This window comes from Ursus americanus, chromosome 30 (genome assembly GCF_024610735.1).
Source record: "Ursus americanus isolate L20-20 chromosome 30, mUrsAme1.1.p, whole genome shotgun sequence".
Classification (NCBI taxonomy): domain Eukaryota; kingdom Metazoa; phylum Chordata; class Mammalia; order Carnivora; family Ursidae; genus Ursus; species Ursus americanus.
Window position 1 is genome coordinate 16202593 of NC_142156.1, and position 24864 is coordinate 16227456.

Below are 24864 nucleotides of genomic sequence, written 5' to 3' on the forward strand. Positions count from 1 at the left end.
TTGTTATTTTTGAGCAGTATGTCTGCCCAGTAGAGCAGTAGCAGCTAACATTTGTTAATCATTAGACACTTGGAAGTGCTTTATATGATTTAGCTAATTTAAACCTCCTAATAATACAGTTAAGATGGATGCAGTTTTATAGATGAAGGAAAGACAGGGTAGAGAGAAAGAAGTTAAGCAAATTTTCCATAATCACACAGTGCAGGTACATTGGAAAATTGCCAGTATTATAAAGATACAAGGTTTCTTGCAGTCAATGAAAGTGATGTTGAAGTGCTCTAATTAGAGGCATAGTCATTGTCCAAGGTGGATCTGACCGATATTAGAAATCTATAGAAATGTGGTATGGATGTTGGAAGAGACTGATTTGATATGAAGGATTAAGAAGAGCACTTGAAGAAGTTGATGATGCTCTCAGATATTTTGCAATAAGGCGTTTATGATTCTGCAAAAGTAAAATGGGGAGTTAAGAATGTCTTTTTTTTCTCTCTAGTTTTATGAAGAACTGTGATTGGCATATTACATTGTATTAGCTTAAGAGTGTATAGCTTAAGATGTATAACATGATTTGATGTATGTATGTCATGAAGTGATTACCACAATTTTCGTTAACATCTGTCTCCCCGTAGTTAGTTTTTTTTTTTTTTTAAAGATTTTATATATTTATTTATTTGAGAGAGAGAGCACACAAGCAGAGGGAGCAGCAAGAAAAGGGAAAGGGAGAAGCAGGGTCCCCACTGAGCAGGGAGCCCAGTGTGGGACTTGATCTCAGGACCCTGGGGTCATGACCTGAGCTAAAGGCAGATGCTTAACCGACTCAGCCACCCAGACACCCCCAAGTTAGATTTTTTCCTGTGATGAGAAATACTAAGATCTACTCTCCTAGTAGCTTTCGAGTATACAGTACAGTATTGTTAACTGTAGTCCATATTATACATTAATATATCCCTAGAACTTATATCATTTTGTTACATTTAGTTAGAAAAATATTTTCCCAAAAAGCCTAATCAATCCTTCATGCTCTTTTCTTTTTTTGCTTGATGCCCTTTTGATTTGGTGAAGAATTTTCAGAGTTGTAGTTACAGCCTAAATTTTGCAAACTAAAACATTTAATGTCTTTATAACAGTTTAATAGTTGAGAAAGAAGTGAAAATTATACCTTTTTTCTTTTCTTTTTTTTTTTCTATTTACTTTGAAATTTGGGTTCTTTTTTTTTTTTTTTTTTAAGATTTTATTTATTTATTTGCCAGAGATAGAGTGAGAGAGAGAGAGCAAAAAGTGAGAGAGAAAAAGCAAGCACACAAGTAGGGGGAGTGGCAGGCAGAGGGAGAAGCAGGCTCCCTGCTGAGCAAGGAGTCGGTTTTGGAACTTGATCCTAGGATGCTGGGATCATAACCTGAGCCAAAGGCAGACACTTAACCAACTGAGTCACCCAGGCATCCCAAGATCTTTTTTTTTCAATACTAGTTATCTTTGAGTAACTAGGACTTTAAAAAAAATTTTTTTTTCTCTTAAAATTTTCATTTATTTGAGAGAGAGAGAACATGAGCTCGGGGAGGGGCTAAGGGAGAAGCTGACTCCCCACTGAGCAGGGAGCCCAACACATTGCTAGATTCCAGAACCCTGAGATCATGACCCACGCCAAAAGCAGACACTTAACCCACTGAGCCACCCAGGTGCCCCATTTCCTTTTTTTTAAAGATTTATTTATTTACTTGAGAGAGAGAGTGAGGGAGAGCAAGTGAGCACACCAGTTCGGGGAGGGGCAGAGGGCAAGAACCATCAAGCCGACTCCCCACTGAGCACAGAACTGGATGTGGGGCTTGATCCCATGACCCTGAGATCACAACCCAAGCTGAAACCAAGAGTCAGTCGCCCAATTGACTGAGCCACCCAGGCACCCTGAGTAACTAGGACTTCTTTATTTATTCCCTATAATTGTCCAGCTGTTTTCTCCACCCACCTCTGAGCCGCTTCAGGCCAGGAACCACCTGTGACCCTTATCCTCTGGTCTTACATCTAGTGTTGCTCCAGAGTTTAAGTCAGTAAGTGTTGAATTCAGTAAAATTATGATTGTGAAGACTAGGTAGCAACATGGAAAACACTTAAAAGCAAAATTAGATGTATGTCATGATTACTACTGTGTAAAAGTAATTCCAATTCAAAGGCAATACATTAAAATCATGGTAGTTTGTGTAGATTATAGGTATGCATAGTTTGGGTAGAATTATGGATATTTATCTAAAGCCCCAATTTTTGATTATATCATTTCTTTTAGAAAAAAGCCTGGAGCTTATAATTTGAAAAGCTCAATGCATGGAGCTTTTACTTTAAGTTTTTTAAGTTTTGGTTTAAGTTTTTTCTTTTTTTTTTTTTGTTTAAGTTTTTTCTGACTGTAAAAATAACAAAGTTTTGGAAAACAGTTTATTTTAATCTTACTTTTCCAGCTTCCAAAAGGCATTCTAACATTTTGGCATATTTCCTTCTCTTTTTTTCTGTGCATGTCTTATAGACTGAAGATCACCTGTTCACACTAATTTGAATTCTGTGTGTTTTACTGAACTGTTAGTGTATAAGTATTTTCCCTTGTTACTAAAAACTCATTAATGTCAAATGGCTGCATGCTGTGGGTTTTACTATAATTTACTTAATCATTCCCCCATTATTATTACAGTGAATATTTTTGTGTATAAATCTTTATCTCCATTTCATATTATTTTCTTAGGTTCATAAAAGAGAAGTTACTTAATCTTGAAGACTATTGATGCATGTAACCTTTTGAGTTTTGGTAGGCCAGAAATAAGTGTGTCATATTAATTTGATTATTAATAAACAGCTTTTTTCAAATATCATTTCAAATATCTGAATAGTAGAGTTACCCATGGAAGAAAAATGTTGTCTAGAGAGAGCATCTTTCTGGGGTCTGGTAGAGAAAATCCTGTACTGGGAAGGTTGGTGGACTCAAATTCTCCTTCAAAGTCCATCTCTTCTCCGAATCTAGGATTCTCTGAGATCCCATAACTTCCTTCATAAGGCCTTGCAACTTAAAGTTTGCATCACTTTTGCAGATGCATGTTTAAGAACTGAGGTAACTATTGAGAAACTGTCTGTTCTGGGAAATTCCCTATTTTGCTTACAGGCGTGTATCTAAAATTTGTTTTTTGACACCTAAACTCATTCTTCAGATAGTTAGGGGAGGTGATAATATCAGTACGTTTTTGTCTTTTGTTTGTGAGAAACCTCCATTTGCTGCTAAGTACTATGGATAATACTGTTACATTTTGGTTCTAGGTGACGAGACTGCTGTGTGGCAGGCCCTGACTTTGCTGGAAGAGGGATTAACCCACAGCCCTTCCAATGCTCAATTCAAATTGCTGCTTGTTCGAATCTACTGTGTGCTGGGGGCGTTTGAACCAGTGGTGGATCTGTACTCCAGCCTTGATGCTAAGCATATCCAACATGACACCATTGGGTTGGTAGTATATACTCTGAATACTGAGCAGCTGGCTACCCCAGGGTGGGGTCCTTGTGCATGAAGCTCAAATTTTCAAATTTAGCAGTAGAGTTGTTTCTGTTATTAAGCTTTTTAGGTTAAGTAATCCCCTATGATGACCCACTGTAAAGTGGAAAGATTTTTATATCTTCCAGCATTTAATGGTAATTTTTAAATTTGCACAATTTTGAAAAGGTAAGAAAGTTTTCCCCAGAGATAGCAAACAGCTATATATGAACACTTTTTCTTTTTTTTCTTTCTGAACACTTTTTCTTAGCACACATTGTCTTGAAGTCCTTATTTCTGCTTTGCAATTGAGATTGACACATGTACTTAATTTTTGACCTTAGAGATCCTCTGAATTTGTGTTTTGACTATTCTTTATGATGAATCAAGGGTATTTTCTTTATCCCCTTCTGTTCCATTAATCACCTGAGCATAAGAAGGCATGGCATAGAGCTTTAGGTCTCCCATAAAACTGAATTAACTTGCTCTTTAAAAAAAAAATTTGATTCTGTGAATGAGATAATTTATGTGGCAAGATTTTTTAACTTTCCTATGTGCCTATAATAATTCGAAGTGTAGTTGATGATGGAGGTGGTAAGTATAACATTTTTTTTTTCTTTCCTTCTGACCTAGCTATCTTTTGACCCGATACGCCGAATCCCTAGGTCAGTATGCTGCTGCATCCCAATCCTGTAACTTCGCACTCAGGTTTTTCCACTCCAACCAGAAAGATGTAAGTGAAACATATTTTTAAAAAATATGTTCTTGCCTGCTGAATGCACACGATTCAGAGAACATCTTCCCTCCTGTGGCAAGTGCGCATGTTGAGGTGCACCATGCGGACTTGCAAGTGCCCTTAGGCCGTAGCTTACTGGCCACGGCTGTTAGGTAGAGGAAAAGAGTTACTTGTGGTTGCTAGAATGGGTGTGTTTAATAGAATCCATGCAGAGGTACAGTTAAAACGGTGTTAACAGAGTAGGAAGTGGTATTCCTCTTAGATCTATCTTTTAATTTCTAAGAGACTTTTTCTAAGAGTATAAGAGGAAACCCATAAGTTTATAGCCTGGGATGCCATAGAAGATTCTGCAACAGCTGCTGCTCTCTGTTACCTTTGTTTATTTCTAAAGTTTATACTACCGTGCTCTTTGCCAACAGCCAGTGCACTTGTATTTAATTGACCAGTTGAAGGACATTTCAAGACTCTGTTGTGTCAATAGTGTGTTTTTTAAAGTAGCAATTAATAAGGTAGAACTATGTGCCATAATGAAAGGATGGGAATTGCACCATATTTTTCAATGCAAGTAGGTTTGGTCTCCACTTGTCAGTTAAGCAGAAGTTTTGTATAGTCTCTAGTCAGTTAACCAGCTGTGCAAAACCACCTAGAACATAGGTGAAAAGAAGGCAAGTCTCTAGGATGGTCATTGCCGGCTTTGTTCCCATGTGCTTCTAAAACCCATTGCCCAGAATTCAGCCATGCCACATATCTGCCCATAGTATTCTGTTTTCATGGTCTAACAGCAACTAAAGAACTTGGCAAGAAAGCTGGTTTTTGGGGTGGTTCTTTTGTAACTGTAACAGCTGTGGCTAATCTATCTTCCATCAAATTCTTTAGCCTTGTATTAAATAGAAGTCAGAGCAGAAATATTTCTGAACAATGGAATATAGTTTTGTTGTTGTCAACTTGCAGTAATTCTGTCTTGACAAGCCTTAGGGCAAGGCCTGGAGGGCTGGTGTAGCAAGGATGGTAAGTTGTGCATCAGTTGGCTTTTAAGCCCTATTCCCCTCCCCTCATGGCGCCCTTCCCCCAGTGATTGGGATCTCTGTTCATACGTTATTTTGTGCCATAGTTCCTGATCAGGGAGAGAGGGAAGTAGGCATCCACATTTGAACATGCTGCCTGGAAGGTGCTGGCCTGGCTTAGAAATCTGAGGGCATCTCTAGGACCTTGGGTTTCTAAAATATCCTAGCACAAATAGGCAGTTGAGCTATAAATCTGTGTGTTTGTATTGTGTGGTCAGGTATCTGTGCTTTCCCTTCTCTGTTCTTAAGAAGTTTCACTAAGTCGAGAAAAAAAAGTGTTTTTCAAATCTCATTATTCTGGCTGTCATTTCTGTATTTCTAAGAAAGAGGTTAAAGAAATATTTGATTTACTGATGACTCCTTTTCTAAGTTTTGTTTCTCAAATAGCTCTGAGGGGGAAGTGGGGTAAATAAGGTATTAATCCACGCCTGGTGGCTGGTTTTATTCCAGTTTTTAATCATCCAGCATTCTGGAAGCTATCATATTGTTCTGATTTGGTCAATAAAGCACATTTCGTATACTATTGAAAATTAAGCTTTAATTTTTTCCCCCACAATTATTGTTTCTAAAGAGTTGATTTGAAAACAAAACACATCCGCCCCAAAACAAAACAACTCAAGTTATTGTTACAGAGAAAGGAGATCCTCAGGAATGATTTGAGCGAGGGCATGTTGTTCTCAGTGGCTGTTTTTATCTTCGAGGTTTTGCTGATGGTTATGTGTGGCAGGAGTGACTATTCATCTGCATATGTGATGCTGAACCTGATCATTTCGTTGATCTGGGAATAGGACACTGCTTGAAGTTTATTTTTATTACGACTAAGAAGAAAGAGCTTATTTAACTTTACTAAAGTAGATAATCTTTGGGGATCCTAGAGGCAAAAGCAAAAACCAATACAGCAAGGAAAATGCACCTTAAACCTTCATGCCTAGCCTGAGTCCCAAAATAGGGAACTGGAGACTGTGGTGTGGACTGTTTCCTGTAGGAAGTGGAGTATAAAAAAGAGCACGATTTTAGTGTTGCCTTGTATGTGTTAAACCTTCTGACACTGTTAGATATATCTCTGGAAAGCTAAAGCTCTGTGTCCTGCATCTTTTATTCTTAGTAGTTTTTGAGATCCCCAGATGGTTTTTTCTTGAGTGACTGATGTATTTCAATTCCCAGCTTGCTCTTTGAAAGAACACTTTTACTCCTTTACTGGAAAATCCAGTGTTCTGCTTTGTAAGGCTTTGTACTATAGGATTGAAAGCTATATTTGGAGGGTCTATACAGGGATTTTCTTTCTGGAAAAGTCATCATTGTTGCTGTCATCTTACTTTGGAATAGGTTTTTACGATATGAGACTTAGAGCCAGATTTTCTTATTTCCAAAAGTTACTAGTATGTGTTACTTTAAAAATAATTTCCCTTTAAAAGTCTGTTTTAGGTATTCATGAAGATGATCATTCAGGGTTTGATGTCCATTTATTTTGCTTAATTTGACAGTGACCAGGGTTCATTTCAGGAATCCATATGGGATGTAACTAGCCTCATGGTGCATAAATGAGTAGAAATAGGTACGGACAACATTCTCTAATATTCAAAAGTTTTTAAAGTGCCTGTGGCTTCCAGTTTTGCCTGCAGTTCCAGTAGGGGTTGTCTCTTCAAATCGTAGACCTCTCTCATGCTCGGTCTTATTGCAGGATGCCCAGGCCCTTTTCTTGCTCTGCAGTGATACTTTGCTGCAGCATTAAAGGAGGACTATCTTAAAAACAGAAGCCAGAGAGCGGCAGTTACCTTCTCAGTTTGTTAAAGGACTACATTCCCTTTCTGTTGCCCCTTATTTTTCGTTTTTAAAAGTCATTGCCTTTTTTTCAAAAGTGGTATTCCGTGGACCACTCAGAAATTAAAACTGCCTCTGTACTTTGTAAAGCTGGGTTCTTTTCTTTAATCAGCGTATTTTGGAGCTGTAATTGATAAATTTGATTGGAATCCCCTGAAGTCCTGTTTTTATCCTGATTAATTGCTGGATCATCATGTTCCTAAGCAGCTGTTTTTTTCAAGCTGTAAGTTCCTGTTGCAAGGGCTGATGGTAAACCTTGCTTTTTCCAAGCCAAGAGGCCATCGGATAGGCATGTGTGTTTAGAGTATCCTGGCCTCTTCTTGATGGGGCGTATCACTGTCCTTTAATCAGGCTAGAAGGTACACTGAGCTTTTTCGGATAGTCCTTCCTTAAACCTGCAGGATCACAAGTAATCTTTTTAATTTTCTTGTGTCCGTCCGTCTTTAATTTCTCCAGATACTGCAGGCAAACAGCTCGCCGAGGTGTCCCATGGGGTTTAAAAGCCGCATCGAATGCAGTTGAATTAGCGCCCGTGGCGCAATCCCGCGGCCTGAAATGAACCCTGCGAGGCTGTGTATCAGAGGGTATGTTGTTGACTATTGGCCTATTTTCCTACTGGGCAAATTATTCAGTCGTAATGGAGATGGATGGGGGCAGAGCTGACTGAGGCTATGTAAAAAGACTGGCTTTTCTAGAAAGGATCTTTGGGGCAGACATCCGCTTTGAGCTTAACATTTTCCTTGGCCCACAAGGGTACCCTTCTGACTTCTGATCCTGATGGCATAGGCCCACACCCATGAAATGTTCTTCCCTGAGATTTTCTTCTATTGTGCCAGAAATTCTGTTGAGAATTCTTTTTCTTGCCTCTGTTCACAACATTTCATCTGTACATATGTATTAATCTAAAATTAAAGCGCATGTGGTGAATGATCCCTTCATTTACTTGTTCATGAAATTTTCCAGCATAGGTCTTACGTAGTTTGGCTGGACAAGAAACCTGGTTCTTGCAGTCTTTCTGTCCTAAGAGTGGATTCTGATGAATTCTTATGGGTCTTTTGTTTGTTGTCTTCTATCCTGATGTAGTGCACATATGCCCTATGTTTGTGGTACGTAGTACTCAGAAATAAACAAAACCAAGGAGCAGCCTGTCTTTTTTCTGAAGGAGGGTGATTTTTATTTGGGTTGGTGGTGGGTGGTTATGTTATTCTGGTGTTTTTGGAACCTTTGTATAAAACACAGTGTATCTTAGATGAAGAAAAACATGGAGTACCATCCCTTCCACAATGGCACTAACCAAATTTTTGACTGATGTGGTATCACAAAACCTCCAGTCCTACTGAATTGAAAGATGTAACTGCTAAGAGAAAGTCTCTGTGGTGGTAGCAGCAGCTGGGTATTATTAGAAGTAGTAGAATTAGTAAAGAACACATACGACTCTGGTATAGGAAAGAAGAAAAATAATGTTTTTAAAAGCTGATATTCTACTTGGTGACCTTTAAAGATTAGATTTCACATCTTACTTAATTTTAGTTTGAGTGTTTTGTTTTGCCAGGCAAGGTTTGCTTTCATTGCCTGATCTGTGAAATATTTATACGGAGGTGATGTGTTTCGTTCCCAGACCTCAGAATATATTATTCAAGCTTACAAATATGGTGCATTTGAGAAGATCCCAGAGTTTATCGCTTTTAGGAACAGGCTGAATAATTCTCTTCATTTTGCACAAGTCCGTACTGAACGGATGTTGTTAGACCTTCTACTTGAAGCAAATATGTAAGTATTGCACAAGAGCTAAAAAGGAACTAAGGGATCACATCAGATCCTGAGGGCCATTAATGGGCTCAGGGGTGATAATAGCAGGACTAAGCTAAGGAAAAATGGAGAAAAAAAAAAAGAGAGAGAGAGGAAGTTGGTAGGAACAGAGAAGAAAGGGGAAATGACCCAGTGCATGTCGTGGGGAATGATTGGGCGCTGCCAGCACCATCTCATGTCACGTACACAAGCCAGCCAGGCCACAGTTGTCATCACCCCAGTCCATGTGGTGTTTAAAGGGTTTTCCTTCCCCTGTTAAACATGGGATTTCAGGGATTAATGTTGATCCACTTTATTTTAGTTGGGCTTCCAGACGCTTTCTCTTGCTGTGCAGCAGGCCAGCATGATATGGGCTTGGTTCAATGTCATCTTCTGTGAACCTTTACTTCTGAATAGTAAATCCTTCTTCCTCTTTCTTTTCCTTTCTTTCTAGTAGAACAAAGTTGTGGCTAATATGTTTTCATGGCTCTTTTACTATTGAAGTAATACATAAATGTTCTGTATCACAGATCAACCAGTTTAGCAGAAAGTATAAAGTCAATGAATCTTCGGCCAGAAGAAGATGACATTCCATGGGAAGCCTTGCGAGACAACAGAGACTTAAATGTTTTCTTCAGCTGGGATCCAAAAGACAGGTAGCTGGAATTAAATCCCAAGTATTTATTTTTGAAGAATTAGGATGAATCTAAGAGTTACAAAAAAAAAATCTCTTTTTTACACAAATACAATAACATGGTTGTTGTAGGGATAAGAAGGTATAGGTAAGCCAAGTGAAGAAAATGAATCTCACTCCTATGTTGGATTGCTGGCTAATCTAAAAATTAGATTTTCCTTCATAGCATACATAAAAAGAGATTCCAGATGGATTAAAGGTCATGTGCTAAAACTCCTTAGAAGTTAAAATTTAAAAAAAAAAAATTTTTTTTTTTTTTTTTTTTTTGAGAGAAAAAGAGCGCAGGGGTGGGGAGGCTGGGGATGGGGTGGGGAGGGAGCAGAGGGAGAGGGAGGGAGTGAATCCCAAGCGGGCTCCACGCCCAGCTTGGAACGCAGAGCCTGATGTGGGGCTCGATTTCGAGATCATGACCCGAGCTGAAATCAAGAGCTGGACACTTAACTGACCATGTCATCCAGGTGCCCCTAAAAGATATTTTTAAACAGATAGGGAAAACCTTTCTTAGCATTACATCAAACCTGGAAACATAAAGGATTGGTCTCTGTGACCTTTAGCCTTCTATATGGAAATAAATTTGTTGGGGCGCCTGGGTGGCACAGCGGTTAAGCGTCTGCCTTCGGCTCAGGGCGTGATCCCGGCGTTATGGGATCGAGCCCCGCATCAGGCTCCTCTGCTATGAGCCTGCTTCTTCCTCTCCCACTCCCCCTGCTTGTGTTTCCTCTCTCGCTGGCTGTCTCTATCTCTGTCAAATAAATAAATAAAATATATATAAAAAAAAAAAGAAATAAATTTGTTAACAAGTTTTAAAGGTAGATTGGTGATTTTCATCGTATATATTAATATCTTTCACATAAAGGGAGAACTCTTAATAAATTAAGAAGATAACTAAAAAACAAATTGGACTTAAGAAATTCAAAGAGATGCACCTGACAGTGATAAAGATTTTTTTGAACTATTGGACAAAGATGAAAAAGATTAATACTTGTGGTCAGCAAGGTTGTGGGGGAAAGGTTGTTGTGCATTGACATGGAGATACAATTTTATATAAACTTCCTATAGGGAATTTTAGTGATCTGTATTAAGATTGGAAATTCCAAATCCCACTTAATTCAGCAGATCACTTCTAGGAAAGTACAACCAAAGGCAGTATGCACAAGCATGCAGAGATATGTATATGAGGTAGTTCTGAATATACACTTGACCCTTGAACAATGCAGGGTTGGGGTGCTGACCCCCTTGCACAGTCAGAAATCCATGTGTAACTTTTAACTCCCCAGAAACTTAACTACTAATAGCGTACTATTGACTGGAAGGAAGCCTTGCCTATAACATGAACAATTGATCAGCACATATTTTGTATGTCATGTGTATTATTATATCCTGTAGTCTTACAATAAAATAAGCTAGAGAAAGAAAATGTTATTAAGAAAATTGTAAGGAAGAGAAAATACATTTACTTACTATATTTACAAAAGAAAATCTGTACATAAGTGGACCCATGCAGTTCAAATTAATGTTGTTCAAATGTCAACTGCACTGTGATTTGGTGATTGCCAAGACCACATTCAGTGATTTGCTAGGACTCATAAGATTTAACCTATAGTTGTCTTCACAGCTAAGGTTTATTATAACAGAAGGACAAATGACAGGATCAGCAAGAAAAAGACACAGACTCTGGAAAACTCCATGCACAGACTTCCAGTGCTCTCTCATTCCGTGTTCCTTAGCAGCAAAAAGTGCAGTGATGTGTGTGCAGCATTTCTGCCCAGAGAAGCCCATTTGAGATTTTGTTCCCCAGGTTTTTACCAGCTGGTTATGTAGGCACCCTCTGTTCATCATGTGTCAACATTCCAGACTCCCAGAAAGAAAGCAGGTGTTCACCATAGACCATACGGTTTATACAGACAGCCTAGGCACAGTGAGCCACTCTTATCATTTAGGGAATGGTTGGAGTGCCAGTTCCTAGACATCAGGTAAAGGTCAACCTTGCAAGCTGACCCTTCTAAAGAAAATAGCCTCAGGCTTGCTATGTTAACCTTTTCTGCACACTGTCAAAAAAGATGTAGTTCATAAAATAGTATAAATATTATGAACCCATTTTATTTGTTTAAAATATGTCTTGTTATATAAATATTGTTATTTGCAGTTTTGTACATCTGTATTATAAGAGTCTGAAAGGATTGATACCAGGCTTGTTGATATTGCAGGTGTTTGGTTATCAAGGCACTTTTTTCTATTTTTCAGTTTTCCATCATTTGAAATTTTTATATCATGTATTTTGTTGAAAATGCATGATACAAAAATTTTCAACAACATTTTCAACAAAATACATGAATATATAGTTTGTTGTTATCAGAAGTCTCACTTAAGCGGAAGAATGACCTGTTAGGTAGGTTATCATTCCCCATTTTATTGATCCTGAGTTGGGGACTTGGGTGATTGGGGTTTATCTGAGATCATTCAGCTAGGAGATGAGCGCTGGGACCATTCAATGACATCTTGACTCATGGAAGTAAAGCTTGAAAGATGTAAAGGCAACACATTGAATAAAATGGATGGTTTGGGGATATTTCTTTTTAAGGGATGTTTCTGAAGAACATAAGAAACTTTCCTTGGAGGAGGAGACCATGTGGTTAAGAATCCGTTCCTTAACATTGAGGCTGATCAGTGGACTTCCAAGTCTGAATCACCCCATGGAGCCAAGGAACTCTGAAAAAACCACTGAGAATGGTGTGTCCTCTCGGATTGATATTCTTCGTTTACTCCTTCAACAGCTGGAGGTGGCCATGGAGACGGGAAAGCGATTTATTGAGAAGGAAGTTCAGGTATCATCAAATGTATTTACCATCAAAGCTGCAATAACCTATGACTGTCTTTTTAAAAATAGGAATTTGGGGTGGGTGAATAGTAAAGAACAGTATTTCGTCCCAGTTTATGACACCTGTAGGAAAAAACCTGATTTTATTTTATTTTTATTTTTTTAAAAGATTTTATTTATGTATTCGACAGAGATAGAGACAGCCAGCGAGAGAGGGAACACAAGCAGGGTGAGTGGGAGAGGAAGAAGCAGGCTCATAGCGGAGGAGCCTGATGTGGGGCTCGATCCCATAACGCCGGGATCACGCCCTGAGCCGAAGGCAGACGCTTAATCGCTGTGCCACCCAGGCGCCCCAAAAACCTGATTTTATAGACTTGGGAATTACAGAGGTTTCCTCACTATCTAGACTGGATAATGAGGAAAAGCAAAATAATGGTATAATGGTATATTTTTAATAGCTATCAACAAATTAATATGGAGTTTCTGTTTTCACCATAATGTTTCAGTTGTTAGTTTAGTTAGATCAGTGGTTTGCAACTTAATCACTGAGATAGACTTTATTCAGTAGTTATAGTCCCCTGTTTTTGTTTTATATAAATTTAGATGGATTTAAAGGACACTACTTTCCCCCCTTTTTTTTCAGTATCCTTTCCTTGGTCCTGTACCTACCAGGATGGCTGGATTCTTTAGTTCTGGCTGTTCTCAATGTCAGACCAGTTCTTTTTATCTTGTTAGTGATATTTATGAGCTGGACACCAGTGGTTTAGGTAAGTGTACATTTGCATGAGTGTATTTACTAGGTCTTTGTCTTTGAAAACTTGGTAAATGTAATAATTCACATATATGGACAGATTGGGAGGAGGTGGAAGTTATTCTGGAAGTGTCTGGTTTCATATCAAAGAAGGTACATTCATAGGTTACCAAGTAACATTTTTAGAAATTTAAGTCTTGCCTATTTAAAATCACTTGTTAGGTCCTAAAGTTGAAAAAATTCCATAATTTGTTGAAGTATTGTTGGATTTCAGATTGAATTCTTTTTTTTTTTTTTTTAAAGATTTTATTTATTTGACAGAGAGAGAGACAGCCAGTGAGAGAGGGAACACAAGCAGGGGGAGTGGGAGAGGAAGAAGCAGGCTCCCAGCAGAGGAGCCTGATGTGGGGCTCGATCTCAGAACACTGGGATAGCGCCCTGAGCCGAAGGCAGACGCTTAACCGCTGTGCCACCCAGGCGCCCCATCAGATTGAATTCTTTACTAAACTTTGTGGAGAAGAGTTTTTTCCTAACCCAGTGAGAATCACACATATTCCATAGATATTCTCCCTCCACCCCTTCCAAATCATAAGATTTGTAGATTCTGTCATTGAGAATATTTGGAGCACATAGATTTTAAGTTTTCCTAGAGAATTTTAGGTATTACTTTTGAGAGAAAGGTAATTAATGCCTCTTCCTTTTCCTTTCTTTTATCTTTTTGTCTCTCAGTAATGGAATTTGATGCCTGTGAGTTTTAAGAGTAAAGAAAATGTTCTTGTCCATGAGTTGCTTACAGGTGTTGATCTTACTTCTTTTTCTTCTTAAAAAAAATGAATTGAATGTTTTTTCATTTTTTTGTTTTTCAATTTTAGAGGATACAGGGGAGATCCAGGAGCGGGTAGAGAATAGTCTTAAGTCTTTACTAGAACAATTAAAAGGTAAGCATTCTGACTGTGGACTCCCATATTTTATCTGATTGTCTGACAGGAACTCTTTTTTTAGTAGAAATTTGCAAGAGTTGCAAACAACAACTTGAAAATAATCATACTTTCGGTATTATGAAAGACTTGTTCTTAAGTTTAAGGAGTAGTAGACAACCTGCTATAAAACAGTACACAAGTGGGTATGATCTTTCTCCCATTCCCAACCGCATTTCTCCAGGGGGAAGAAGATGCTTTTGCTTACCAGGTAAGTACCACTTTTGGAGTCTGTACTCCTAGATGCTCCCTAAAGAGTCTTATATGTGTATGGGGAAATACATAGTAGTGATTTTATTTTTTTAAACATATGAAAAGGTATAATACATACTTTTTTAAATTTTTTGTTGTCTTGGACACTTAACCATGTCAGTTACATATACTGTTCCACAGTATTATATCAGTGTACTAAGTTTATTTATGTATGCCCCATGGAGTACATATAGTATATTATGTACTTGAGTTATTTATAATTGTACTTATAATAATGCTGAAATGAACATCTTGCGACATAAGTGTTTGGGTACTTACTTGAACATTTCCTTGGGATTAAATTCCTGGAAATGGAATTATTTGGTACAAGAGTACATAAATGCATTTCAAATCTATAAGGGTCTTTCTTTTCAAGAGCCTAAATGGTCTTTTATTGCCCAACTGAAGAATGGTAATTAAAAGACAAAGATTGTGAGAATAAAACATGGTATTTATTATGAAGGTGAATTTCTATCATGCGCTTTGGTCTTTTAGTCCATAATGGCACACATTCTTTTAAATCATTCATTTGGAGTCTTAATTTTATTGTGGCAATGGCCTATTTGTGGAAAGGCTAGCTGGTGTTTAGACTCCAGAATATATAATTTATAAGGCCAGCTTCTATATTTTGAAGGCAACGGAGCAATAGTTACATGGCTTTTTAAAGAGCTTAAAATAGGGGCTCCTGGCTGGCTCGGTTGATAAGAGCCTGTGACTCTTGATCTTGGGGTGGTGATTTTGAGCCCCACCTTGGGGGTAGAGATTACTTAAAAATAACATCTTTTTTTAAAAAAGAGCTTAAAATAGATTCCCTTTGTTGTTTGGTTCACTGTGGGGGAAAAAGCTTTCTGGATTAAGTAAGCTTTTATATTTCCTTATTCTTTATTAGAGTGTACATTGTATTCCTAAAAATAGCGTTGAAACAAAAGCTGAATAAAACAATAAAATACTTTCCTGTTTTCAGATGTCTTCAGTAGATGTAAAGGTGACCTCTTAGAAGTTAAAGATGGTAACTTGAAAACACGCCCTGCTCTTTTAGAGAACCTAGTCTTCTTTGTGGAGGTATGTCTTTGTTCTCTTCCTGAAAAACTCGGTTTTCCTTAATTAAGTGAAGGATTAATTTTTAAAAAACGAACAGGTAATAGGCACCTTATACCTGTAATTTAATCCCCCACCCCCACCTTTTGTTGAGTGAAAAGCAATTTAAGTCATTTTTGAATGAACTCCTTCCAAGCATACCAAGAAGGTTTTGTTCATAATGAATAAAACTTGCAGTTTGCTCTACCGATCTTTAAAAATTCCTCACATTCACTCCAAATCTGTCTTCTCTGTTCACTTTCCTTTTTGACTCAACTGTTGTGTATTTAAGTTAATTTCACCGGCTTTTTAAATTTGTTGTTGCTCTGCACTAATTACTAAGATTCTGCATTGTGAAGGAGAATCTGGGCGCCGATTTAGCAAAACTTTCTCCTCTTTTAACCAGAGAGAAGAGGAGGATTGCAAACGCTCATAATTCATAATCTTATTTTTGTCACATGTTTATATACTTTTCTCCTCCTCCTAGTCTGTTCTGGTGACTGGCACAGTGTGTCTAGACTCTGAACAAACCAGTAATACTTGCATGGGTATGTCCATGCACTCTGTACCAGAGAACCATAGGCATAAACACCTAACTTAAAGGAGGAAACGTGCTGACCAAGGAGATTTCTCGGTTTTTTGGGTTTTTTGTTTTTCTTTTAGAGCGAGGATGGGGGATGGGGCAGAGGGAGAGAGAGAATTTTTTTGGTTGTTTAAAGATTTTATTTATTTATTTGAGAGAGTGCAGGAGGAGGTGCAGAGAGGGAGAGGGACAAGCAGACTGCTGAACGCAGAGCCTGATGTGGCACTCGATCCCTTGAACCTGAAATCATGACCTGAGCCTAAATCAAGTCAGACGCTTAACTGACTGAGCCACCCAGGGACCCCAAGGGAGAGAGAATCTTTTTTTTTTTTTTTTAATTAATAATGATTTTTTATTATATTATGTTAGTCACCATACAGTACATCCCCGGTTTTCGATGTAAGGCTCGATGATTCATTAGTTGTGTATAACACCCAGTGCACCATGCAATATGTGCCCTCCTTACTACCCATCACCAGTCTATCCCATTCCCCCACCCCCTCCCCTCTGTAGCCCCCAGTTTGTTTCTCATAGTCCATAGTCTCTCATGTTTCATTCCCCCTTCTGATTACCCCCCCTTTCTTTATCCCTTTCTTCCCCTACTGATCATTCTAGTTCTTATGTTCCATAGATGAGAGAAATCATATGATAGTTGTCTTTCTCTGCTTGACTTATTTCACTAAGCATTATCTCCAAGGGAGAGAGAATCTTAAGCAGGCTCCATGCCCAGCATGGAGCCTGACGTTGGGCTCAATCTCACAACCCTGAGATCATGACCTGAGCTGAAATCAAGAGTTGGATGCTTAACTGACTGAGCCAGCCAGATGCTCCTCTCTGTTTATATTTAAGTTAAGATTTGTAGGTGAAGTAATATCTTACTGGGCTGGGAGGTGGGTGGGGAGGGGCAGATTGTAAAGAACCTTTGGATTCCTTATGTAAGAATTTGGACCTTTCACTTGAGTGAAAGGGATTTCTACTTCCTGTAGGGGAGTGAAAGGAAACTGGACCGAGTGGAGGATAGCTTTAGGGCTGGGGGAGCTAGAAGGGAGTATAAAGATTGAAGCAATCATAGTATTCTGAGCAGTATTCAGATGAAGGTCTTCTGAATCCATGTGGTAATTGTAGAAATTAATCTAATCTCTCTATCTATAGTGGAGATAGAGGAGAATTTGAAGAGATTTGCAGAGAAGAACTGTCAGCAAGGATTGTATAATCCATAACCCTTAACTGTTCCTGATAGATGTCTTGAATGTAATCCTTATTGATGAATTTGCAATTTTTCCTCTTTTAGACTATTTCTATTATCCTTTGGGTGTCCAGTTACTGTGAGAGTGTCCTGCGACCATACAAATTAAATTTACAGAAAAAGAAAAAGAAGAAAAAAGAAACCAGCATCATTATGGTAATAACAGAGAAAATACAACCTGGCTGCATACTGCTTTTTCTTTTCACTGTTTTCCTGAATTACTATAAGAGACCTTACTGTCCTGTGTATATTCATTTTCTCTCCCCAGATTGTTTTTGTTTTTAAAATACACACTTTTAGAAAAGCCGAAAGACTAGCATGATGACACCCAAATATCCTTACCTAGATTTGCTTGTTTATTTACGCTTTACCCCATCTGCTTTATCTTTCTCTCTCATCCTATCATCTATCCCCCCTTGTTTGTTGAACTATTTGAAAGGAAAGTGCAGACTTTGTGATACTTAACAGGAAGAACAGGGCAGTCTCCTACAAAACCACAATACTCAAGAAATTTTCACAGTCCAGACATTTATTATTGATACAATAATATTATAATGTCCATATTCATATATCCCCAGTTATCCCAGTTGTGTCCTTTATTATAGCCTTTTTCAAAATACTGGAACCCTATTAAGGATCTGACATAGCTTTTATTTCTCATATCTTTTTACCCTTCATTAATCTAAAATACTTCCATAGCCTTTTGTTTGTCCTTATTGTTGCAGAGAGTCTAGCTAGGTTTTGGGTAGAATGTCTTACAATCTGGATTTGGCTAATTGTTTCTTTGGGGTTAGGTTCAACATAAATGTTTTAGCAAATTAAATCAGGAGGCACTAAGGTTGTTCTGTCCCATTATTGGTGCTTTCAGATTTAATTATTTGGAAAAGGAAATGTCTGTGGATTTCTTCATTGTAAAGGTGCCTTTCCCCCCTTTGTTTATATATTCCCCCCTGTAATTATTAAGTCATCTGTAGGATGATGCTTTGAGACTGCGAATATCCTATTCCCTTATCAGCCTTTCACCTGCTGGTTTTAGCATCCACTGTTAAGTCTAACTTGCATGAATCATTTAGTACACTGATGGTTCCACAATGGTGATTTTTAAAAATTCTGTCCATCCTTTATCATTTTTTAGTTGGCATTTTTCTGTAAAATAGAGCTGTCTCAACCTCATTCATGTATATATTTGTGTGTATAGTGTTTAATACTATCTATTTGAGTGTATTCTTTTTAAAATTTCCCTTCTAATCCATTATCATCATTCTGTTTTGCATGCTCAGATTTGACTAATGGGAGCAACTTTAGGCTGGTTCCTGTCCTTGAACATGTCTTCACCAGCTTTTGAGCCCTTGTTTTCTGAAACAGCAAAAATGCTCCATCCACTTTGTTCCCATTGAACTGAATTGAGATATTTTTCCAAGGAGCCCTGCCTTGTTCCTTTATGGGGAGTGGCATTTCAAAACCAAGATCTAGATGTTAAGTGTATTAATTGTTAATGGGGTTTCAATTTTATGTTAGTGGAAGGAGACAGGAAACTTAATTTACTTTACACATGCAAACACACAGAATAATTAATTCTTACTGATACCTCCAGTTTTAGTCCAGCATCACAGTGTTCTTCCTTCTTTTCCTTCCCTCATTTCAGTTTGTAGCCCCCCCCCCCCCCCCCCCCGCCCGAGTTTGCACCCTGGTTCCTTACAGCACCAGTATATTTAGTTCACCTGTTTTACAAGAAATACTAAACAGTTTTGGAATTACATCATTATATCATTTGCATTACTAGTTTCAATAAACCACTATATAAAGTTCAAATTTTTTGCAGTTGTTCTTTGTCCTTAGAATATGTTCCAGTAATATAGACAGTTGAGATACTCTGTAAAAACACTGGAATTAAAAACTGGGATTATATTATTCATATGATATAAGTAAGATTCATTTATTTCTCTTTGTCTTCAATTTTGGAGTGTCCTTCCTTCCATCTTTATTGATTTAATTTTCGAATTTGTAAAACATTAACATAATATGTATCCTTTTCATAAGGAAAGTTATTTAGGATTCATTCTGTACAGGACATAACTGTTTTATTAATGTTTGAATTTATCCTGTCATTATAAGTGGGAGATTTTTTTTCACTGTAGCAACATATAGTGACCACTGTCATTTGAAATGTTGATGGCTTTAGTGGTAATATTGGCCTCCTGCATAATTCAGTAACAATTCAGGAAGTCTTTAGATTTGGCACTGTGCTTCGCTGGATGTTTCCATTCATTCAGAAACAAAGGGTAGTTACATTTGGATGAGGGGCTAAGTGAAGGAACCTTCTCTCTTTATTCAAGATAATTTAACAGATCATGAGTGTAAAGTTTGAAAGTATAGATAAAAGTTGCTCTGTTACTCTTTTCTAATGAAAGCCTATGTTCCTAGAACATGTCAAATAGCTTACTGGTATTTGGATTTGGGGGTGGTGGTGGTGGTGGTGGTTTGTAGTTATTGCTTTTTTAATTTCTAAAAATCAGAACAGCTTTCCTATTTTTTTGATCATCATAGTAACCTAAAGGTGTGAATAAGTAAAGATCACTCATATTCCCAACAACGAGTGATCACCACTGCAAACCAACCAGAATTATGCTCTATATCTGCAAATTGTCTGTTTGCATTTTCATTTAACAGGGCACCTTGGACATCTCTTTTGGAGATACGTAGATGTATCTCATTTTTTTTTTCTTTTAAGATTTATTTATTTGAGAGAGAATGAGAGAGAGTGCACGAGCTTGCTTTAACTGACTGGCCAGGTTTCTTGTGTTTGTCTGATTTTTAAATTGTGTCAAATGTTGCTGAGAATTCTTTGATATATTTTCTGTTCATATCTTTACCCAAGTTTCCTGTTGTAGTAATATTTTTTCTAATGATATATTTTAAGCTGTTGGGCTCTTAATAATGTTATTAATTCTGTATCCCATATGATGCAGTTTTTTTTTTCAGTTTTTCATTTATCTTTTAACTTGAGTAATTTTTTTGGTCAACATAGTAACTAAAAAAATTTTTTTAAATGGTTCTTAGCTTGATGTAATGTTTAGAAAGGCCTTTTCAATTTATTACACAAGCCATTACCTAAATTTTCTTCTGGTGCTTTGGTGGATTTTTTAAACTTAGGTATTTACTGAATTTGGAATTTATTTTGGTACTTTTTATTTTATTTTTAAAAAAGATTTTATTTTGGGGGCACCTGGGTGGCTCAGTCAGTTAAGCTTTTGACTCTTGGTTTCAGCTCAAGTCATGATCTCCATGAGTTATTGGGCTCCATGCACAGTGGGGAGTCTGCTTGAGATTTTTCTCCCTCTTTTTATCTCCACTTATGTGCTTGCTCTCTTTCTCTCTCTCTCAAATAAATAAATGTTTGAAAAAATTTATTTTTAAGTCATCTGTACACCCAAGGTGAGGCTTGAACTCACGACCACAAGCCCCAAGATCAAGAGTTGCATGCTCTACTGACTTAGCCAGCCAGGTGCCCCTATTTTATATTTTCAGATGTCTAGCTAGTTATCTCAGTACCCTTCATCCACTGGAAACCAGTGTTTTGAGATGGCACCATTTAAGTTCCTTTATATTCTTTGGTTTATCTTGGGACTTGTTTCCTTTCACTTTTTATCAGTTCACTTATATACCCGTACTGTCTGGATTTCATGTAACTTTATAATATACTCTAATATATATGAGGGCAAGTTCCCCTTAACTGCTGTTTTTCAGAATTTTCATGACTGTTGTTACCCATTATTTTTTCTGTTGGAACTTAGAAAACTCTATTTCTGTTATTAACATTAGAGAAAATCTCAAAGACATATAGAGAAGAAATGATATTTTGGTTCTTATCATCTTTAGTGTTCCAGAAGATTCTCAGCCTGAAGTTGAGTAATGACCAACTAAGATATTTTCTATTGGTTTTTCCATCTGCAGTTCCCCAGAGTGAATAAACACCATTAAAAAAAAAAAATGCTTGTCATTGTTGCTGAGTTAGGCATTATTTGGTGGCAATTAAATTTGAGAGACTGTCTTAATATCCAAAACTGGATCCATCCTGGTTACTATTAATAGCATTAAGTAATACTGTAGCATGAGGTTAATATAGCTTATGAGATGTAAGCAAAGGAAATATGTTTGATAATCTTCCATCTTTTTAAAAATCTTTTTTCCAGCCACCTGTCTTCACCAGTTTCCAAGACTATGTTACTGGGCTTCAGACTTTAATTTCCAACGTTGTGGATCATATTAAAGGGCTTGAAACACATCTAATTGCACTTAAACTTGAAGAACTTATTTTAGAAGATACTTCTCTCTCACTGGTAAGAGACTGTAGGTGATCAGCAATAAGTTATTTGTAGATACTCAAGTGTTCTTCTCTTGAATCACAAGGACAGGTTAGTTTCAACTCATCATTTGCTCCATGTAGGACTTGTGATTGGAAGGTGCCTGGCAGCAGTTTTTTGTTGTGTCATCAGTGGTGGTGGGTTCCCCTCTCCCTTCACTTCTCCCCACCCCATACCTCCTTTCTGTACATTTTCGGGGTTGTCCCTTTACTGTGAAAACTGATGATTAATTAATGAGGAGTACAATCAGAACTGTCCCTGTTGTGAGTACCAGAGGAAACCAGCCATTGAGATCCAGGGACAGTCTCCTTGAGGGAGAAGTTACCTGCTGCTGCGTTGGCTGGTTTCTTTGCCATCCCAGCAGTTATCACCTGGAAAAGAGATGCCGAACATCATAAATAATTATGTCAGTAATAATTAGGCTGGAGAGTAAGCCAGTGAAAAGGGGGAATGGAGCCAAGCATGGAATCAAAGGTACCACTCATCACACTTCTCCTGGTAATTACTTAGGCTAGTTTCTTAAAATTTTGTTAGCAAAAGCCTTGTGAAGTCTTGCCTTTAAGGTATGTATTCTTTAAAAAAATTAAGTAACTTCCAGTCTGAAATGATTGAGGGTTTAATGGTATCACGTGAGTTAACATTCACCAGCCTAATTGCTCTAGTGATGAAACTCCCGTCATGAGGGAGTGCTCCCTTGAGTAGTTCGTCTGACCTGAGCCTCCGCTAGTGAGGGAGCTCATCCCCTAATGAGAGCAGCCATCATTTCTAGCCCCAGACCTTTCCAGGGGGGAGGATGAAAGGAATCTCGCTTGGCACACCAGTTTAAAAAGATTGTAAGACCCTCTTTTGTAAAGCTTCAGCTCTTACAAGAGGCTTACTGTGGGAAGGGGCTCAGAGCCTTCAATAACATTTCCAAAGACTGGTTAAAGAAGGCAGAGGTGTTCAGAGGTGAAACCAGAAGTTTGGTTTTAGACAGTTAAGCTGTATATTCAGCTGCTTTCCTATGTACATTAGAATGAATATAGACTTCAGTGGTGAGTACGACTAATTGATGGATTAATTCTTTAGTATTTTTGTTTTATTTATTTAGTCTTCCTTTTTTCAAGCTTTACACTTTTAAAAAATAAAATAAGCACATAGTAAAAAAATGTGGCATAAATAAAGACTATATAGTGAAATGTCTTCTCCCCATTCTAACCCATTCCCTAGTTCCGTTTCCAAGAAGGAACCATTGTTGTTGGCAGTTTCTTGTGCAATCTTCCTGAGTTTGATAACCCAGCTACAAGCATGTGATACCTGTTTCCTTCCCCACAACCTTTTACTTTTAAACACAAACGATAGCGTATTATACATTGGTTTTTTGGGGGTTTTTTTTTTGTACTAAGTGTGTGGATTACTTACTACATATGGGTACTGTACCTTATTCTTTGTAATTGCTCTATAGTGTTTCACTATTTCCTTACACACAAAATGTATGTTTAAGAGAGTTAAATAGCACCTCTCATTTCTCAGCCCCAGATAACCCCCAGTCTCATCATCCAGAACCATCCCCACCTCTTCCTCTTCTGTATTCATATAACACATTGTTATCTGCCACTAGCCTTTATGACTTCTGGACACTTGGGTGGCCAGTAAAAGCCTAGTAATTGAATCCTTGATAAATAGGTACATCCTAGCTAGGATTCTTGCCTCGCACTTGCACACTACTCTGAAAGAAGAGATACTTGATGGTCCATTTGGAACACTTTTACATGTAGAGAAATATGGTAATTAGTGGTAGATTTTGAACTATTTGATTTTTTAGTACAAACCCAAACTTGTTCTCTACTCCAAACTCTCAACCCTTTCCTGAATGCTGTAGAACAATAAAAACTCAAAATTATAGTATCTATTAAAAAAAAAATCTTAGGGACACCTAGGTGGCTGTCAGTTAAGCATCTGCCTTTGGCTTAGGTCATGCATGATCCCAGGGTCCTGGGATTGAGCCCCATGTTGGGCTCTCTGCTCAGCAGGGAGCCTGCTTCTCCCTCTCCCTCTGCCTGCTGCTCCCCCTACTTGTGATTTCTCTCCTTCTGACAAATAAATAAAATCTTTAAAAAATCTTTAAGATCACAAACTTGAATGAATGTCACATTGCTTCATGTCACATGCTTCATTGGGCTTTGCTGAGTATCTTTGAGGTTGTTAATAAGTAAATATAAATTTATTGAGCATGCTCTTTTGGGTAAATGCTCATAAAACACAGTGATCAAAAGACCTGGTTGGAAATAGTATGGAGGTTCCTCAGAAAGTTGAAAATAAGAGCTACCCTACCACCCAGCAGTTGCACGACTAGGTATTTATCCAAAGGATACAAGCACAGTGATCTGAAGGGGCACCTGCACCCCATTGTTTATAATAGCAGTGTCCACAATAGCCAAAGTATGGAAAGAGCCCAGATGCCCATCAACAGGTGAATGGATAAGAAAGATGTGATATAGCTACACAGTGGAATACTACTCAGCCATCAAAAAAATGAAATCTTACCATTTGCAACGATGTGGATGGAACTAGAGGTATTATGCTAAGTGAAATAAGTCAATCAGAGAAAGGCAGTTACCATATGATCTCACTATGTGGAATTTAAGAAACAAAACAGAGGATCATAGGGGGAAGGGAGGGAAAAATAAGACGAAATCAGAGAGGGAGACAAACCATAACAGACTCTTAATGATAGGAAACAAACTGAGGGTTGCTGGGGTAGGGGGTGAGAAGGTGGGGTAAGTTGGGTGATGGACATTAAAGAAGGTACGTGATGTAATGATCACTGGGTATTATATGAGACTGATGAATCACTGAACTCTACCTCTGAAACTAATAATACACTATATGTTAATTTGAAAAAAAGACCCAGCTGTAGAGAGATGCATACAAATTAATTTGGAGATACGATAGAGGCATAAAAACTGAGCGAGTCAGAGTCTTACCGGAGAGGGGGCATTTAAGGATTAGTAAGTTTTCAGTAAGTAGACCGGAATGGGTAAAAGGAATCCAAAGCAGAAAGAGGCAGACAAAAGCATGGAGGCAGAAAGGTGAATTGTGTGGGGGCACTGTGAGTCATTTAGCAGAGCTAGAGCACATGATACGTGGGAAGGACTGTCCAGTACGGAGATGACAGGCACAGTAGCCCGCTGTTGCTGATTGTGTGGTTATTG

The 24864-nt window shown here is 37.9% G+C and overlaps 1 protein-coding gene across 2 annotated transcripts in view; it reads left to right on the plus strand.

Annotated features, from left to right (window-relative positions):
* The window catches only part of NAA25 (N-alpha-acetyltransferase 25, NatB auxiliary subunit), a 69491-nt gene that overhangs the window by 40163 nt on the left and 4464 nt on the right, over positions 1-24864 (plus strand). The window contains exons 14-23 of one of the 2 annotated variants that reach the window (XM_045776570.2): positions 3292-3472; positions 4133-4232; positions 8739-8890; positions 9439-9564; positions 12184-12427; positions 13064-13187; positions 14044-14109; positions 15365-15462; positions 17352-17462; positions 21500-21646. In XM_045776570.2, coding sequence (XP_045632526.1) covers positions 3292-3472; positions 4133-4232; positions 8739-8890; positions 9439-9564; positions 12184-12427; positions 13064-13187; positions 14044-14109; positions 15365-15462; positions 17352-17462; positions 21500-21646 — 1349 coding nt within the window. Of the gene's footprint in view, positions 1-3291; positions 3473-4132; positions 4233-8738; positions 8891-9438; positions 9565-12183; positions 12428-13063; positions 13188-14043; positions 14360-15364; positions 15463-17351; positions 17463-21499; positions 21647-24864 lie in introns of those variants that run through there. The other variant, XR_015722328.1, reaches the window with a different exon arrangement.